The sequence below is a fragment of the Mesocricetus auratus genome, unplaced genomic scaffold (assembly GCF_017639785.1).
Source record: "Mesocricetus auratus isolate SY011 unplaced genomic scaffold, BCM_Maur_2.0 Super-Scaffold_100022, whole genome shotgun sequence".
NCBI classification, from domain to species: domain Eukaryota; kingdom Metazoa; phylum Chordata; class Mammalia; order Rodentia; family Cricetidae; genus Mesocricetus; species Mesocricetus auratus.
The window spans coordinates 27,013,200-27,032,693 of NW_024429203.1; the positions used below are offsets into that span (position 1 = coordinate 27,013,200).

Consider the following 19,494-nt stretch of genomic DNA (forward strand, 5'->3'; position numbering starts at 1 on the left):
GTCAGCAGCCAGTAGCCACACCTCTGTATGCTGCTGAGCACCAGCCCACCTGAGAGACTGCAGAACTAGGAAGCTGTATCAGGTTCCTTGTCCAGAACTTTTCTTGGCCTTCTTAGGCCCTGCGACATATATAGATGGATTTTTCTTTGGGTTGCCAGCTCACAGAAAAATGACAAAGAGACTTATTACTAATGATGAAAGCTCAGCCTATATATTTTAGGCTTGTCCCACTAGCTCTTATCATTTAAATTTACCCATTTATTAATCTATGTGTTGCCATGTGACTTGTGGCTTTTACCTCCCTTCCTGCATGTCTTGCCCCCTTTGTGTATGGCTGGTGACCCCACCTTTCTTCCTCTCTGAGTCCTCTCTGTCCCCAGAAGTCCCACCTAATCTCTTCCTGCTTAGCTACTGGCTTTTTAGCTCTTTATTTAACCAGTTATGGTGACACATCTTCACACAGTAATTCACATCTGAATCTTCTTGTATAAAGATATATATGTAGATACAGATATGTACATGCATTCGTGTGTTTAACCTATATGTATAGTTATAAATGCATATAGACTTCGTTTATTTGCACCTGTGCCAATTCTTCCAGGCATGTGACCATGTAACTGATATATGTCATGGCTATGATTACAGCACAATGGAAATATGTGCAGAGGTTCAGAAGATAATTTGGGGAAATGAAGAAAAGCCATCAATCCTGCCAGTCTTCCCCACCCCATGTTCTCATTCACTGTCACATGCTGTATGAAGTATGAGAACTTCAGCCATATATCACATAATGCATTGCAGCCAGCAATGGGCAGTTTCTAAAGATAGTCTCATAATATTCTATCATCTAACAATGCCATACCTGTCTTCATTTGTATAAGTGCATACTATGATGTTCACACAGCGACAGAATCACCCAGCGTCATGCTTCTCAGAACACCACCCCATTTTTAAGTGAAGAATAACTTGTATGACAGTGGACCCAGGACTCTTGTTGCCAGCTTCACTGCAGTATGGTTGACAACGATGTACACTGTACAAGGTCATGATACATATATACATGATTAACTGAGGGCTAAAAGACATTAAGATATTCTCATAGTTCATTTCATCAATGTGATAAGAGCACTTAAGACCTATTCTCATGGGCTCAGGCTTCACAATATTCATAGTACAGTCTTTGGCTAGCATGCACAAGGCCCTGACTTTAATCCCTAACACTAAAAAACAAAACAACAAAAAAAGGTACAGACCTATTGTGCTAGTAATGCTCGAGTATACGATACGTCATTATTAACTACAGTCACCTTGTTGTACAGTAGATCTCTAGAATTCGTCCATCCTGTCTTGCTGAAGTCCTGTATCCTGTGGACACCATCAACTCTTAGCAATCACTACCTTCTTTACTGCTGTGAATCTGACATATACCTAAGAGTAGGTAGTCTGTCTTTCTGGACTTAGCATGCTCCACTCAACACATTGTCTTCCAGGTTCACTCAAGTTATTGCAAGTGATATGATTTTCTTCCTTTTGAAGGGTAAACATGCACTGCCATATGTATATAACAATTTAATTCATTGGCAGGCACGTATGCAATTTCTCCATCTTAGCTCTATTGAATAGTGCTGCAGGGACCCTAAGAAGGCAGATGTCTCTTTAGAATATTAACTGTGTTGCCTTTGAATACATAGAAAGCAACAGAATTGCTGAGCCATAAGTAGCTGCTTTTCTTTTCTTCTTCTTCCTCTTCTTCTTCTTCCTCTTCTCCTTCTTCTTCTTCTTCCTTCTTCTTCTTCCTTCCTCTTCTTCTTCTTCTTCTTCCTTCTTCTTCTTCTTCCTTCCTCTTCTTCTTCTTCTTCCTCTTCTTCTTCTTCTTCTTCTTCTTCCTTCCTCTTCTTCTTCTTCTTCTTCCTCTTCTTCTTCCTCTTCCTCTTCTTCTTCCTCTTCCTCTTCTTCTTCTTCCTCTTCCTCTTCCTCTTCCTCTTCCTCTTCCTCTTCCTCTTCCTCTTCCTCTTCCTCTTCTTCTTCTTCTTCTTCTTCTTCTTCTTCTTCTTCTTCTTCTTCTTCTTCTTCTTCTTCTTCTTCTTCTTTTTTGAGGAATTGCCATACTGCTTTCCTACCAGTGGCTGCACAGAATTCTCCCTCCTCCCTGACTGCAACAGTTATCCTCTGTCTTTCCTACAGAGGCCATTATGACGGAGTCAGTGCCTAATCGTACCTCTTCATCAGTTGTTTGACATTATTTCTTGTCTAATATTTGGCAGACTTCAGCAATGAAGCCTCAGAGCCCTAGGCGTTTGTTTGCTGAGAGATATTTTTATCTGCTTTTTATGTATATGAGTATTTTGTCTGTATGTATGTCTGTACTCCACGTGATTACAGTGCCCACAGAGGCCAGAAGAGGAGATCAGGTCCCTGGAACCAGAGTTACAAATGGATAGGGGTGGACATGTGGGTACTGGGAATAAAACCAGGGTCTCTAGAGGAGCAGCCAATGTTATTAACCCCTGAGCCCTCTCTCCGGTCCCTGTGGGGAGGTTTTGCTGTTTAAGCACCTCACCTAAAGCAGCTTTATTCAGATGTTCTACTATTTTGTAATTCGATTTTGGTAGCTTGTGTGTTTCCAGAACTTTGTCTATTTCTTAGACAATGTCAAACTTGCTGACATATAATTGTTCACAATAATCACTACTATGGTATTTCTATTTTCTCTGTTGAAATGTCTCTTTTTCTTTTATGATTATTGAATACATCTCCTTTCTCTGCATTTCACTATTGCCTGTCTCTGTAACTGGCCTGTTTGGGATGGGTGGTCAAGCTTAAGCTGTTGAAACCACACAGGCTTTGACCCTAAGATCTTCAATTTTCATCAGCAGGAACGGGAAGCAGATTAACAAGAGAAGTCCATTACTCTCCTTCAGCCTGAAGTCTCACTATAATGCTCTTAGGGACAGATTCTAATGAAAAAACAAACAAACCAAAAGAAAAAATAACAAAATAAAACAAAAACAACAAAAAAAAAAAAACAGATGAAGTCCTCACAGTCCACACTCCAAAATCACAAGGTAGGTTTTAGCCTGGCATGAAGGGGATTAGCTTAATAATAGGCATGCTACCTACCTGCTTGGATTCACTCAGGATTTGTTTGTTTGTTTATACTTGCAGTTCTGTAGATCGAATTTAGAGCCTTGCAATGTGCTGGGAACGAATTCTATTCCAGAGTTACACTCCCCGCCCAGCCCAACCCCACCCCCACACAGCCCCGTTATCATTTCTTGGGGGGGGGGGCATGTGTAGGTAATACATGTGCATATGTGTGTATCTCAATGTGTGTGTGTGTGTGTGTGTGTGTGTCCCTCGGTTGTTCTCCACTTTATTGAGGCAGACTCTCTCAGTATAAGCAGGAGCTCATCACTTTTGTTAATCTAGCTACCCAGCTTGCCTGAGGTTCCCTGGCTGCTGCCTCCCCTGAGGGTCAGGATTACAATGCCTACATGTTTTTTCATGGGTCTGCGGATCAAATTTCAGTTCTTATGTTTACATACAATGTGCCTTACCCATTGGACCATTTCCCCAGCCCTCAACTGTCATTTCTTTTTTTATTAATCTATTTTTTACATTCCAATCCCAGTTCCTCTTTCAACTGTCATTTCTAAGACATCTTTCAGAATCCCCTACTATCTCATTCGAGGATTTTTTTTTTTTTTGCTTGCCCAGAGAACCTATCTTAATTTTCTTCACATCACCACAGTTTTTGTGTTCATCTATTCTTGTCTATGTAACATTAAAGCAAGAACTGTATCTTTTATTTTTTTATATCATCTGTGTATCTAAATGTGCAATTTTGTGATTTAAAACATGTCACAATGTGTGTGGTTAAGAATTCAGAATTGGCTTGGTTAAATAGCTTTGCCTCAGTGTAGTTCATGAGATACCTGCGAAACTGAAGATGGCCTCTTCCCTTAGCCCTTGTGCAAGGGGACCTGTTTCTAAAATGACCCTTTCATATGGCTGATGTCAGTAGTTGTGGTTCTTGGCTGTATGTTAGCAAAGGACATCAGTTGCTTGTGCTGTTATGGATCCCTCCACGGGCTGTGGGAACATCTTTATGATGACATAACAGGCTTCTTCCAAAGTGAACATCCAAGAACAAAGCCAGGGGACACTGCAGTTCTTTTAGAACTGACCCACACACTTCAGCCCCATCAGATTTTACTGGTTAGAAGCTTTACTCAAGAGGAGAGATGCAACTGTAGAGGAGTTCAGAGAACTTAGGAATAGCTCATTTGTAGCATGTTTTAATTATGAAATGATTTCCAACTGAACTGCCATTTGGAAGTATCAGAATTATGCTTCAAATTGTTTCAGAAGAAATATGTTTAGTTATTAAATGTGACTTTATTATAAAACTCTGTTTTATATGTGACACTCTTGTGTTTTTTTTTTCATTTATAAAGTAAGAATAAATTAGAAGAGTTCAGAAAGATGCCTTCAGGTTCCTAAAAAAAACAAAACAAAACAAAACAAAACAAAAAAAGCCATCCCAGCACTCTTACTCAGTCACAATCTAGCATCATGTAAATTGTCTTTGATATTTAAATACCTCACTGGACCTTATGGTCATCAAAGCACGTGTAGAGTAGAGCAATACCAGGCATGTAACAAATGCTCAGCAAAATTGTATTGAACAAATGAAAGGATAAAGAGGGAATAGACTGCAGATGAGAGCCCAGCTGTCCTTTCTCTGTCTTTCTAAGGGGTGACCTGTATGGTGGTGTGTAGGGGCATGTCTTACATCTAGAGGTACTGTTGAAGAAAGTACCAGTACACAAATAAGGGTGTTCTTGGCTGTTTATTGTGGGAAATTACTTACATGAGAAACCGAAAACCCAGGTTAGTCTCTGCAGCCTTTCGAGACCCAACCAGAACCCCGAAAGAGAAAGAGTTCCCCTCTTCTCAGTCCTGTATTCCACACGCCTGTATGCACCTGTGGCCATGCCCAAAATGTGTGTGGTCAGCACCACAGGTACCTAGATCTCTCCCTACAAGGGACAAAGTGAATGAAAGGCAGTGTTTGCTTGTACTTTGGTGCTCTTGCCTATTATGATTTAAATAATGATTTAGTTCCACCTGAGACTTAAATACAAGAAAGCATAAACATAGAAAGAGTATTTCAAGATAAGTTGGTGTTATCCTAGATTCATATGGAATTTTTTAGATGCAGATACCAGCAATGTTAGTCTTCAAGACTGCTTCAGAGACTAACTGCTTAGACCATGGCTGAGTTTTCAGCTCGTGAAACTCAAGTGTAATGTGGTCCTGTGGTGTAAGGCCCTTGTTATAACCCAAATACTGATACTGGCTTTTGTTTGTTAATGTTTTTGTAACTGAGGAAAGTCTTGGCTGCTGGTGCTGGCTCTCAGAAACTCTCAGTCATAAGGGCTGTAGTCTTATCAGTTGTTGAGCTATGAATGAATTCATTATTTGGTAGCATTATTGAGACAAGGAGCCTAATTGGAGGAAGAAGGTCTCAGGGGATTTGCCTTAAAGGGAGTATCTTGTCACTAGAGTTTGGAGAGCTCACTCCTGCTTATCCTCATTTACAATCCCTCCCTCCCTCCCCCCCCACACACAGATGTGTTGAGGTGATCCACCATGTGGTGTCCCCACTATGATGCTCTTTCTTCCTGCCATAATGTAAAAACAACAGGGCCAGAAAAACATGGACTGAAGCCATGAATCAAAATAAACCTTTCTCTTTAGAGGTTGATTTCCTTTCCTAGGACATCAGCCGCAAAAACAAAAAGTTGGCTGACACAAGCGTATAAATGCTTTTAAAAGAGGTACAGTACAGTGTGCTTCAGTTGTGGTACTAACATGGTTGGGGGACCTTTTGCTTGAAACTTCACAGATGATAACATTTTGAAATGAATCAGTCTAATCTGTAGCTCTGTTTTTTTTTTTGGTAATGATTAAATTGAATTACCATGAGAAGAAGAAAAATTCTCACTTCAAAAATAAGAGCAGTTACAGAGATGTGGGACTTCCATTGTTGAGGAAAAAAAAAATAAAAGGAACACAGTTCAGTTGAGCCAGGGACATTGTAGAGTTGAGGATGCGTCTGTCCAGAAAAGTGACATTATGTAAAGGGATGATGAGTCTGTTGCAAGGCAGTCAAGATAGACAGACCGCACAAAGCAAGAGTGGGGCTGGCAAGACGGCTCCGTGGATAAAGGCGCTTTCTACCAAGACTTAAGACCTGAGTTTTGGTCCCTGGAACCTGCATAAAGAAAGACAGAACCTCCTTTCATTTGTCCTCTGATTGACATGCTGCTGTGACATGCACACACGTATGTGTGCTAATACATGCACACACATAACATATGAGTGTTACATACATACACACATACATATTATACAAACACACATATAAAATTGGAGAAATACGTCAAGACCCAGAGAAGGAGAAGGGTCCCATGAAAGAGTGGAATGGCTGTCTGAAGAGGTGGAGAGAATTTCAGAAGTCTGGAAAATACCTCTGGAACCAAAGAGTCATAGGTTGAGTGGCTCCTCCTGAGATGCAGGATAGTGTGTCTAAGGCAAAGGCATTAGAGTGAGGAAGCTGTGAGTTCCTCTCCTGACCCTGTCACTTGCTCAGTCTCCTTGCTTGTAAAATAAAAGTCACAATGCGGGCATGCATGCAGGGTTGTCACATTCATAAATGTTTCAGTTCAAGCCAAGGTCTAAGTGCATAGTAAGGGATCAATAAATGATAGATTGGTCTAGTTCTGGCCTCTTTCCATGAGGAACTTCTATCTATCCTTCCCAGTCCAACTCTTGAAGTTCCTGGATTTTGACCTCCACTTCATCCCTGGATATCTGCCACCTACACACTGTGTCAAGTGATGCCAAATATAATTTTTTCTCTTCTACTACCCTGTCTCCCACCTACGCTGACTCTAGCAGTCAGTCCTGGTTCTTCATGTTCTGTCCTGATACTTGATGTCACTTATGTGGGCTTCAGAGAAGCTGCAGAAGTCATTCTGAAAGAACACGTCTCTCTCATGATTTCAGATTCTCAAATTTTCTGAGTTTTTCACCTTTAAACAGATTTTTTAAAATTTTATGTATTTATCTTATGCACGTGGGTGCTTTGCTTGCATTCATGTCTATGCACCACTTGGGTGCCTAGTGTCTTTGGAAGGTAAGAGAGGACATTGGATCCCCTGGAACCAGAGTGACAGGTGGTTGTGAGCCACCATGTTGGTGCTAAGAATTGAACCGGAAGCCTCTGGAGGAGCAGCCAGTGCTGTTAGCCACTGAGCCATCCTCCAGCTCTAAGATTTCATTTTTAACACCAATACATCAAGTACTGATTGATCAGTATTGGACAAAGCTTATCTGCTGGAAGGATAGAAACCACAACATTTTGAATTTTGGACAGTTTCTGAATATGCATCATTGTTTGTTAGCCAATTAAGAATAAACAATTGGGGACACCTGAAGGAGAAGATGTAATTATATCACTAGACTCAAGATAGATGATAAATGGGTATTTATTGGGGAACAATTGCACAGAAAAATACAAAGAACTGCTGGAGCGTTTCCCTGCTCTTCACACCAGATCTGCTGACCCACCAGAAAAAAAAAAAAAAGCGAAAGGAAAGCCACACCTCAAGCTCCTCTCTTTCCATTCATCCTTCTGAAGCCACCCCCAAAAGGGTGTGGCCACTGTTACAGGTCCACAGACCAGATGCCTACAGACACTGTTAGGGGAAAATGGCATCACAATTCTTCCAGTTTTTAATCTTTAACTCTGTGTATTTATTTTGTGTGCATATGGGGGTGAGAAGACAACTTGTGGGAGTCAGTTCTCTCCTTCCACCATGTGGGTCCCGGGGATCAAACAGATTGTCAGGCTGGGCAGCAAGCACCTTTGCCCACTGAGCCGTTTCCCTCACCCTGTTTTGTTTGTTGAGACAGGATCTCATGTATCCCAAGCTAATCATACTTCCTATGTGGTGGAGGCTGGCCTCTTGTTCCTCCTGCCTCTACCTCCTCAGTGCTGGGGTTACAAGTATGCACGATCATGCTTGATTCAAACTGTTCATCATATAATTGAACAAGAGAATGTTTTAGAGATGTGCGAATAATTTTTAAATTCTATCACAAATAGACATTTTTAAATATTTTCAAAGATGATGTCATGATCATAAAAGAAAAGGAAAAATAGTAGCAAAGCCACTGCTTGAATTTTCTACGAAACCGTAGTTTAAGTTTTGTTTGGAAGACGGGACTGTAAAATGCTAGATGATGTCATGAGTTGAACTGCATACATAGTCATGTGGGTTTCATTTTAAGGAATTTGTGTTTCTAGAGTCCTTTTCCTCAGTGTTCTCTAAATCAACTTACAGGGAGAAAGTGTGGAAAATGTCACTGTGTCCAGGTTTTTTTTTAAGTTAAATAATTGAGGTGCAATTTATAGGAAGCTAAATTTGACATTTCACTATAGTTTTATAACTCTTTACAAGAATGCAGCCACCCTCACAGTTAAAGATATAGAACAGTCCATTACCAATCACTTTGTGACAAACTCCTGTCCCTATCCCCAGCTCCTGGCAACCCCCTCATTGACTTTTTTATTTTCTATTTTAGCTCATGATCTTTTCCTTAGCATCTAGTGACTGGGATCCCTACTGTTTACTACTTGCCTGTCTTTTTACTGCTTATTATTTCTTCCTCAGGGTGTGTCCCAGTTGCTTACCCATTTAGAGGAATTTAGAATTGTTTGCTGTTTGAGGGAATTACACATATAACTCCTGTAGCATTCATGTACAGGGTTTTAGCTAAACTAAAATTTGTATTTCTCTAACTGTTACTACTGTGTGACAAGTCTATTTTTAACACCATTTACACCGCAAGAAACTCAAAACACTGCTCAAAGTCTCTATGCCCGTTTTCCTGTTTTCACCCCCCTCCAACCCTCACTCACTCTCTCTGCTCCCCCTTCTAAGCACTTTACCACAGACTTTCCCTGCTCTTGGTTCTCTGGGACAGACTCTCCATATGCACCCCAGACTGGCTTCATGCTCACAATCCTCCCACCTCTGCCTCCTGAGAGCTGGGATTCAAAGTTTATGCCAGCATGCAGACTAATATTCTAATAGATAAACAATCTCACTTTGACTCCCATAATGAAAGTAGACACTGAGCATCCTTTGAAATCAATTCTTAGTGTACTAAATAACAGATTCCATTATTACATTTTATACATGTATGTGCACATATTAGCCCTTCAACTACTCTCTCTTGTCCCTCCCTCTTAAAACTGGTTTCCTTCTTCCATGTGCAAATAGTTCTTCTGTTTTGGGAGGGGTGTGTGTGTGTGTGTGTGCGCGCAAGCGTGTGCTGTACACATGAGAGAAAACATATAATGATTTTCCATCTCTGTCTTCTCCTTTTATTCCCTCTCTTACCTCTTCAGTTCTCCTTTCATAATCCTCCTTCCATCTTGATATCTTGTTATTATGTGTATCATATTGCTATGTATATCTTCTTTGATGAAATATTTTTAAGTATTTCCATTTTTCAAACTTGGGTCATTTCATTATTGTTGAGTGTTTGGAAGTATACACATCTTCAGGTCTTGGCAGTAATTTTAAAAAGGGAATTTTAGTTGGTTTTTGTTTTTGAAACAAGTCCTCAAGCATCCAGCCTAGCCTTGAATTTTCTATGTGGGGCCTTGAACATCTGATACTCCTGTCTACATTTCCCATCGCTCCCACATTATTCAGTGCTGGGGCTTGAACCCAGGACTTCATGCATGCTAGGCAAGTCTTCTACCAACAGCATTACATTCCCAACCCCAAAGCTTTTATGTCTGTTAAGGCCCAATAATTTTTAAATATTAATAGTGTCATATCAAAGAAATTGTTGCATAATCCAATATCACAAAGGTTTTCTTCCAGGCTTGCTACTAAAGTTGTTTTATTTTTATTTTGAATTTAAATTTATGGTACATTTTGAGTCAATTTTTCTGTATCGGTAAACATAGGTCTGTAGTAACCAGTCCCCCATTTTAGCAGCCATGACAGGCTATCATGTGCTTACATGACCTTGCCACTCCTGTCCTGATTACTAGGAGGTCAGATGCCATCTTCATGGCAAGGAGCCAATCAGAAGTTAGCTTTATGGCTCTGGGTGTGCTTTATGGACACGTGCACAATAGTGACAAGCAGAGCATAGCAACTGCCCTGGGAGGGCCTATGGGCCATAACAACCAGGGCAGGTCAGCCCAACCTGCAAGCGCACCAATCCTGAGACTATTTCATACCCCTAGACATTTCCCTTATGCTGCCCTTTAAGATCCCTACCTCGAGGTTCCTGGGGTCTTTTCTCCAGCCATCCACCATGGTGGAGGGATAAAGGGCCCCAAGCTAATGGGTCTAACTCATTAAATAACTTCAATAAAATGCTCTTTGCTTTTGCATCGAAATGGGCCTCTTGGTGATTTGGGGGTTCAGAATTTGGGCACAACATTTGGGGGCTCGTCTGGGATCCCCAAAATCCGCCACAACACCCCCTTTTGCTGAGTCACAATGGCGACACGTCAGGTGAATTTCTGTTTTTGCCTGGGCAAGCTTTCAAGTTCTACTTTCTGTCTCTGGCTGTTGAAACTTTAGTCTTGTTTCTGGTTGTTTAAGGTCTGATCTCTGTGAAGCCTGCACTCTGCTTGCAGTTCAGCAGTTCGGAGGGTCCAATGTATTAGAATTGGGTTCCCCGAGGGAGAGGCTGAAGGGTCTATGTGTTTCATCTCTAGCTGGCTGGGAGACTGACTGGCTGGGCAGATTTGTTATCTGATTTGCTGCAATTCTTAGCCTGCTAGTGTTGTGCTGTTTTGGCAGATCCTGAGCTGCATATTTTGTGTCCGTTTTTGTGATTTTGCATTTCTGTTGGGTATGCTAGCGAGATATGTAAGTAGGCCTATAAGGAATCAGGGACTTCCCCTCTGTTCTGGGCAGAGGTTCGGGTGGCAGCCAACCTCTACAGTCTGTAGGAGGGGGACCCGATGAAGGGGACTCACAGAAAAGGGGTCTAGAGTCGTCAAGTCTGTAGGAAGGGGACTTGGTCAGGGGACAAGTCACCCCATTTGGTGGACCATCTGACTGAAGGTTCTTGCAAGATTCTGTAGATTCTGAAGAGGGCCCTAGTCTGTCTGGTCTGTTTGTAATGTGCTATATGGTTGTTAAGCCTTTGTTTGTCCTGACTCTGGCACCCAGGAGTTCCAATGGAATAACTGCCGTTCTGGACTCCAGCTGGGTGCTTTTCTGATAGGTTGGTCCTGTGGCTATGGGCTTTGGCCAAGCCCAGCCAGATGCTGGCCCATCTTATCTCTCTCTCTCTCTCTCTCTCTCTCTCTCTCTCTCTCTCTCTCTCTCTCTCTCTCTCTCTGTCCTGAACCACCTGCACATGTTGCGTAGGTCAGGGGTCTTCTGTTGCTGCCCTGAGCACGTGGCTTGCAGGGCAGGAGTCCCTCCTCCCTTGTGCCATAGGTTAGAGTGTGCTGTGGCAGGGTCTCATGTCCCCCACCCCCACCCCACACGAGGTGAGGCAGCTGCTCTGAATTCCAACTGCTGCTGTAACCCTCATAACTGAGGCTGGCTGGTGCAGGCTCTCTCTCCATCCTCAACTGCCTGCCTGTAAAGGTGTGCAGGATGTAAGGATGGGGTTCTCTCTCTCTCTCTCTCTCTCTCTCTCTCTCTCTCTCTCTCTCTCTCTCTCTCTCTCTCTCTCTCTGCCCCACACACATAGTATGCTGGTGAAGGAGCTATCTGCCAGCTTTCCCCTCCACCAGAGCTTCCTGCCCAAGCACACAGCACCAGGGCAGGTAAGCCATTTTGCCAGATTGGTCTTTCCGCAGAAATGGAACAGTCTTAAAATTATCATAACCACAAGAGGAAAGGGGAAATGTAAACTGTTTGCTGTGGTGTTTCATGTCTACAAATGCTAAATTTTAAAAACTGGTGATATAAGTTAAAATTTTTATCATATTAAGTTAATTCTGTTTAAAAAGTTCTGTTTATTTCTCAAAAGAAAGTTATGTATGCTTGTTTTGTTAAAAAGTTCTATCTGTGTTTTCTGGCATAATCTAAGTTTTGTTACAAGCATAAAGCTAAAACAGAAATGGTGCAGGTCACCACCATTTTGTAGTCAGTCACATGGCAGGCTGGCCACATGGCTGGCTGGTAGCCATTTTGCTGAACTTAAAAAAGATACTTGGACCACGATCTTCACTGAAGGTGACCATGTGAAACTTATGAGGTACCATCCTAGAAACAAGGTTTTTTTTTTATTAAGATTTAAAATGTTAATGCTTCTACACACAGAAATGCTGAGCTTTGTAGTTCAATAGTCACCCAAATGAAAATGGTTTTAAAGGCCTAAAGGGTATTTTGACTTTTAGTATTACAAAAAGACATTAAGGGATTATAAATTTCTTTTTAAGAACAGTTTAAAATGTTTAAACTTATAAAGTTATAAGATATTTATGCTTTTAAAATGTTTTCATTGTTGATATTTATACTTCAAGAGCTTCAATTTAAAGTAATTGTTGTTAAAGCTAAACCTGACAATGCAAAGTTCTAGTTTTATAAAAGCTGCTAACTTAATGTAAGATGTTAAAAAATACAAGTTAATAGAGTTTATGCTTTCAACAGTTAGGCTTAAGGCAGACAAACCTCTAATGCTTCAGAGACCTGCAGAACATGGCATTTAAAATGTTAATTTGAAAGTTTATAATATCAGACAGACTGCCAGATCCTGACAGTGATCCAAAGTCTCCAAAGAAGATTATGAGGCACCCTGGTTCCTCACCTGGATTATGACGATGCTGACCAGTGAGCAAGATGCTCAAATGTGACACCTGCCTGCCAGGATGTGGCCCAGACTATGGACAAAGCTGCTGGACATTGGAAAACTGATTGCACCCTCTTTGCCTAGACAAAACAATGTCCCTCTTCCAAAGAGAGAAAGAAAACTCTCACCCTACAGGCCTGGCAAAGATTGGTGCTGTTCTTTGATACTTGTGCCTCCAACACTAATAAAAGAGACTTAGGTATGGCTGTATATGGACTGGGACCTGTCACTTTTTTAATAGATTCAGAAACTGTATAAGATTTATCCTTCTCAGATTTCTGAAAGTATTAATGGTTGTCAGCTTGACAACATCAGGCAGCCAAATCCACAAGACTATAGTCAGCTTGGTAGCTCATTTTATTTATGAAAAAACCAAGTCTTAATGTGGCTCCTCAATAAAGATCTAAGGATATAAAAACATAAAAGTTTTAAAGATATAAAATATCTTTATATATATCTTTATATAAAGTTCAAAGCTTACTTTACAGTCAATAAAGTTCTGATAAGCTGATTGAGCAATGACTATCTACTGCTCAATCACAAGTTCAAGGTTTTTAGACTTACTTTGGTTGTCATCTAAGTATAAACTTAAAGGGCTTTCCATCAGGTCAAAGACACCTCTGTCCAATCCATATTTGGCTCCCTGGACAGAAGACAAATGTCCACTTGTAGCCCAAATCTGTAGTTTTTTCTAGGATTCAAAAATACAATGTGGATTTCAATGCAGATTGATAATGGTAATGTATCTATAACCTTTGTATCCTTTTGTATAATAAAATTTACATAGACTTCAGAGGATCAAAAGTCATACATTTTGGAATCACTTCACACAGGTCAAAAGGACTCCAGATAAGTACAGACTGTGTTATCTTGAAGATGGGATTATTCTCCCCTGGTCTTGGGATTCCTGCTCTTCCTGATCACTAAAACTATGGTTCTAAAGAGTTCCAATTAAATACATGAGTTTTAACTTCTGTCCCCAGTTTAAACATGTCTTAGACAGGTTTCCACCTCTGGCAGATACACCTGAGCATCAGTTGCTGACTACAGTCTACTCTAAAGACTGCAAGCCCTGCACTTGCTATGGATGTGAACCAGTCCAGCCAATGTGGACACCCCCTGTCTCTTCAACAGAGTCTGCCAATCCGCTGCTCCTGATGGATAACCCATTTCCTGAATTACCTTTTTGCTTTTGGCTAGCATTTCAGCCTTCTTGGGTCCCCTAACTGCGTCCCAAAGTCAGCAGGAAGTAGAATGGAAAAGAATATGTCACCCCCTTTTCCCTGGTTGAGATGCTAAGTCAAAAGAAAACTCCCTTACATAGGAGACAATATGATAGCAAATGCAAATGCCACTCCCTCAGAAAAATTTGTCTGCCAATGGCAAGGTCTGTTAACACCCCTTTGAGGCCCTAAACAGCAGGACTCAGGATTGAGTCCTTTCATGGGTACTTAGAGAAGGGGAGAATGTAATGACCAGTCCCCCATTTTATCAGCCATGACAGGCTACCATGTGCTTTCATGACCTTACTTCTCCTGTCCTGGTCACTAGGAGGCCAGATGCCCTCCTCCTGGCAAGGAACCAATCAGAAGTTAGCTGGCAGGGCTGTGCTTTATGACTCTGGGTGTACTTTACAGACAAGTGCATAACAGTGACATGCAGAGCATAGCAACTGCCCTGGGAGGGCCTATGGGCCATAACAACCAGTTGACCAATTAACACAGGGTAGGCCATCCAAACCTGGAAGTGCACCAACCCTCAGAATGTTTCATACCCCTAGACATTCCCCTTACACTGCCCTTTAAGATCTCAGCTTCATGGGTTCTTGGGGTCTTTTCTCCAGCCATTCACCATGATGGAGGGATGAAGGGCCTGAGCTAATGGGTTTAGCTCGTTAAACAACTACGATAAAAGACTCTTTGCTTTTGCATTGAAATGGGCCTCTTGTTAACTTTGGGGTTCAGAATTTGGGCACAACAGATCAAGATTAATTTATTTTACATATACATGCCTAATTTTCCAGTGTATTTTCATGTTTCTACTGTTATCAAGCAGATGTGCACGAGTATCTGCTTGTTTTATTGATTCCTGTCTGTCTCTCTGCCGATGCCATAATGGCCTAGTTGCTACAGCTGGATGGAAAGTCCTGAGATCAGGTGCCTGAGCCTGTACAGCAGGTCCCTGAAGGGCCTCCGCCAATTCACGCTGTCCAAATCAGGCATTCAGAATACCTGAGGCTTATGAGTGGTGACTCAGGCTTATGAGTGGTGAGGTTCTGGAGTCAAGGAAAGGTGTGGACAATTCAAGATAAGGACTCGTCCCTTCTGGAGCCAAGTTACACTCAATAACCCAACTGGCCCTAAGAAATAAAACCCAGGGTGGCAGGCTATGATGTGACAGGGCATGCCTGTGCTCATGACCAGGCTCAAGCAGCTTGCCAGAGTGTGAGGTGAGTGGCTTATTTCAGGCCCTGGACTCACTGCCTATCTGGGAGACAGAGTCACTTTGTCTGGCTTAGTACACATTAGAAAACACAGTAATTGTCTCAGGAATAGTATAGGCATGTATGTGTATGTAGACTCCATAATTTGAGTACAAGCATGTGATGTTAGTGGCTGTCTTCTTTCTCAGCACCCTGGGGGCAAAGACCTTTTCAGAGTTCACCAACATGTTTTCTTGTGTCTCAAAACTGAACCTTCTACTTTCCTTGCCTTTCTACCTGAACCTGATACTCAAGCTATTTGTTTCTATAACGAAGCAAATTTGCTGGGTTTTATATTGAATTTTACTGAGTCTGTAGGCTAATCTGGGCAGAACTGATGTCATGCCAACATTGAACCTCACCACTCATAAGCCTGTCCCATTTACTTATGCCTCTTGTGCCTCCTGTGATAACATACAGGGCTTGTATGTTTTACTGGCTTTTGCCACGCTTTTTACTGCTACTCTGAAACACTGTACTTTTAACTTCAATTTTAAATTGATGGTTGGCAAAACAGAAGTAAAACTTAATACTAACTTTAATCTTTTTGACATTAAATGGTGTTGGTAGTTTTGGGTTTCTTTTTGTTTGGTTGTCTTCTTTGCTTTTTTTTTTAACGAATTCTTTGGGCTTTTATGTAAACAGTGATGCTGTCTGTGAGGAAAAACAATTGTTTCTCTTTTCCCCCAAGTTTGTCTTTTATTTCATTTCAAGTCTTTTTATTCTTATATTAATTTTTGGTTGTGAGCCTCGCCTTTAACGGCTGAGCTATCCCTCCAGTCCTTATTCTTATCTTACACATTGCATCTGACTGCAGTTTCTCCTCCCTCCACACCTCCTGACACCCCCACACCTCCCCTTTCCCCAGATGCACTCCTCCTCCCTTTCCCTTCAGAAAAGGGCAGGCCTCCCAAACATGACATATCAAGTCGTAATAAGCCTAGGCACTTCCCCTCATATTAAGCTGGACAAGGCAACCCAGTAGGAGGAAAAGGGTTGGAAAAGCAGGCAAAAGAATCAGAGAATGTCCCTGCTCCCACTGTTAGGAGCCCCACAAGAACACCAAGCTACACAACCACAACATATATGCATGGGATCTAGCTCAGACCCATACCGGCTCCCTGGTTATTGTTCAGTCTCTGTGAGCCCCCACAAGCCCTGGTTAGTTGATTCTGTGGATTTTCTTGTGGCCCCCTTGGCTCCTCTAGCTCCTACAATCCTTCCTCACTGTCTTCTGCAGGATTCTCTGAGCTCCATCTAATGTTTGACTGTGGATCTCTGTATCTGCTCCTTACTTCTTCATTTCTTAGTAAGACTTTGGATAAGATACTGGCTAAAAGAAGCCAAAGCAACACTGCTGATTTTGTCCTAGTTCTGGTGGAATGGGTTCAGTCTTTTACCTACGTACACGTGACATTTAAAACGAGCTTAAGTTAAGAACATTTCTTTCTATGCCTAGTATATCTCAAGTTTTTAACATGAGGAATACTAAATTGTGTCAAATAGTGTTTTATTTCTCCTGAGCTTGTTATATGAAGTATGGAGATTTCACTAACTCATTTTCTAACACTGAACAAGACTTGATTCTAGGATAAGCCACACTCCAGTTACGTTTTGCGTCGCTATGGCAGAATACCTTACAAAAGCCTTGTATGGGAGGAAGGTTTACACAGACCTGTAGTTTAGAAGGAATACAGTCCACCACGGTGGGGAGGGCATAATGGCAGGAGCTGAGGCAGCTGTCTCTATCACATCCACAGTCAACACTAAGGCTGATGCTCAGCTTCCTTCCTCCTGTTGATTTAGTCCAGGACCCCAGCCCATGACAGGGTGCCCCTCACATTCAGAGAAAGTCTTCCCTCTTTAGCTAAATCTTTCTGGAAACACTCCTGCGGAGGTGTGTTTCCATGGTGATTCTAAATATAGTCAAGTTGGCAGTGAAGATCAAGCATCATGATTATCTGACCCATACCTTTTTGAATTGCATTCACTAACCCTTTCTTGAGGGTTATGTTAGTTACTTTTCCATTAATGTGACCAAATTCCTGATAGAAACAATTTAAGGGAATGAAGACTTATTTTAACTCATGGTTTTATTGGGTTTCACCCACAGCCATTTGGCTCCATACAACTGGGTTTATGGTGAGGTAGAATATCAAAGAAACAGGAGCATGTGTTGATGATAAGAAGGGGCCAGGGCAAATACGGTTACTCATCAGAAACCCATTTCCTTCCAACAGTTCCAGCTCCTATCTCTCACCACCTATCAGTAATCTATTATATTATGAATCTTAATAATTCATCTCAGGGCTAATCCATTGATGAGGTCAGAGTCCTCAGAAACCAATGAGTTTCCCCTCTTTGTCTTACTTCTCCAGGTTTTCCTCTCCAAACCCTCTCCCAGACCCTGACAAACATTGCCAACTACAGAGAACTCAAGCATGTGAGGTTCACTAAAACCCCCCCATCAAATAACTTGTATATATGGTCTTCTCTGGTGGAGTTCCATAAGCTTCAGAACCCTCAACAGTGTCTGGAAGCAACCATGAATCAGAAGATTGACATCTGATATGGGCCATCAATGATGACTCCTCACCCCTTCCAGTCATCCCTCCACTCCTACCAGCAAATTTAAGGGAAAACTGGCAACATCAAATCAGTGGTCACATGACTTGTTATAAAGTTTGATTGCATAATTGGTGGAACTTATCACAGGCCCCCCACTCAACATCCCTTTCTCATTAGTATCTCAGAGCCAAGGCCATGAAAGAACACCTGTTGTCTACCTTCCCCATTGAGGCTCCCACCCAGGAGGTCTCCAGCAATCACTATGCTTTCACTTGTAAACACCTTTGCTGGCCTTCCACACCAGTCTATACAAAAGCCTCTCAACTCTCCAGGGTCAGGTCCAAAAGAGATTCAGGACAAATGGATAACCGTGGTGCCTATTAGCATACCAAAGTGCATGCTGGTCTCCAGGCTCCCTCAGCACCCGTGGCTCTCCTCGCCCCTCCCTCTAACCTAAACTTGTACAGCTACTGGGCCTCCCTTCCCAGCTTCTCATTCTTATGTAACCCTGCCATTTCTCATTTCTGCCAGGCACTCTCTTGTCATCGTCCCTCCCCCCCCCCCCCCCCGTCCTCTCTTTTGTCTTTCCCTCTTTCTCTTCCTCTCTCAGTCCCCCACTCTCTCTCATCTCTCTCACGGCCGCATTCGGTCTACTAATTTCTTCCTCTGCTTTGGACCCTTCCAGATGTCCCAGCTGTGCACTCTCTCGTGTCTACGATAAAACCCTTCCCCTGAACCTTACCTTAGAGCAGCCATGTCCTCACTCTATATATATAGCAGGCCTCCAGGACATCACCAGGCTTGTGTTTTGCATCTGTTTCCTTATGGATGTTTGCAGGTGGAACGATCTTTCCGAGTAAAGTTGTTATCACATACCCCCAAACCCCAGCGTTAGGAAGTTTCGATCAGTCGCATTTCAAGCCAACTTCCTGCCTCTCCCCAGCCTGGTTTCCTGTATGTCTTTAAGGCAATTACAGCTCTTTTTCTTCTGCATTTCCTCAGTCACAGTATGAGTATTTATAGTGTCTAGGAGTCACAGTGCTTGCTGCGCCCTGCTCCCCCAAGCCCCACCCCCTGAACCCCGAGCATAAGTGCTTGCTTTTAGGCATAAGGGTACTGGGAGGGCCTGGTGCTTTTCTTCTCAAAGCAGCCCCTTCACTCCCCAAAGCCTGCACCACATCAAGAGGGTTTCTCCCGTCTCTGACTCAACTACAGGATCTCCGGAGAGCTCAATGGAGGTGGCACAGAAGAGACTGTAGGTAGGTACAGCATCTTTATGAGCAAAAACACGCAAGTTCCCACTCTCCCAAGGAACCCTACCTAGCCTTTAATGATTCCTTTTAAAGCGTTAGTTCCAATGAGAGGGCTGCGGATGGGCATGTGTGACTGACTTGAAAAATGTCAAGTAAGCTTTGGGACTGTAGTGACCGGTCCCCCATTTTAGCAGCCATTACAGGCTAACATGTGCTTGCAGGACCTTTCAGCTCCTGTCCTGGTCACTAAGAGGTCAGATGCCATCCTCGTAGCAA

At 42.3% G+C, this 19,494-nt stretch overlaps 1 protein-coding gene across 2 annotated transcripts in view; it reads right to left on the reverse strand.

Annotated features, from left to right (window-relative positions):
- LOC101832618 (NXPE family member 2) overlaps nucleotides 1-18,910 on the reverse strand; it is a 53,583-nt gene extending 34,673 nt beyond the window's left edge. Inside the window, exon 1 of one of the 2 annotated variants that reach the window (XM_005069283.4) lies at nucleotides 18,708-18,910. In XM_005069283.4, coding sequence (XP_005069340.2) covers nucleotides 18,708-18,721 — 14 coding nt within the window. In that variant the 5' untranslated portion in view covers nucleotides 18,722-18,910. The remainder of the gene's footprint in view (nucleotides 1-18,707) is intronic. The other variant, XM_021226777.2, reaches the window with a different exon arrangement.
- Nucleotides 18,911-19,494: the final 584 nt, after the last annotated feature.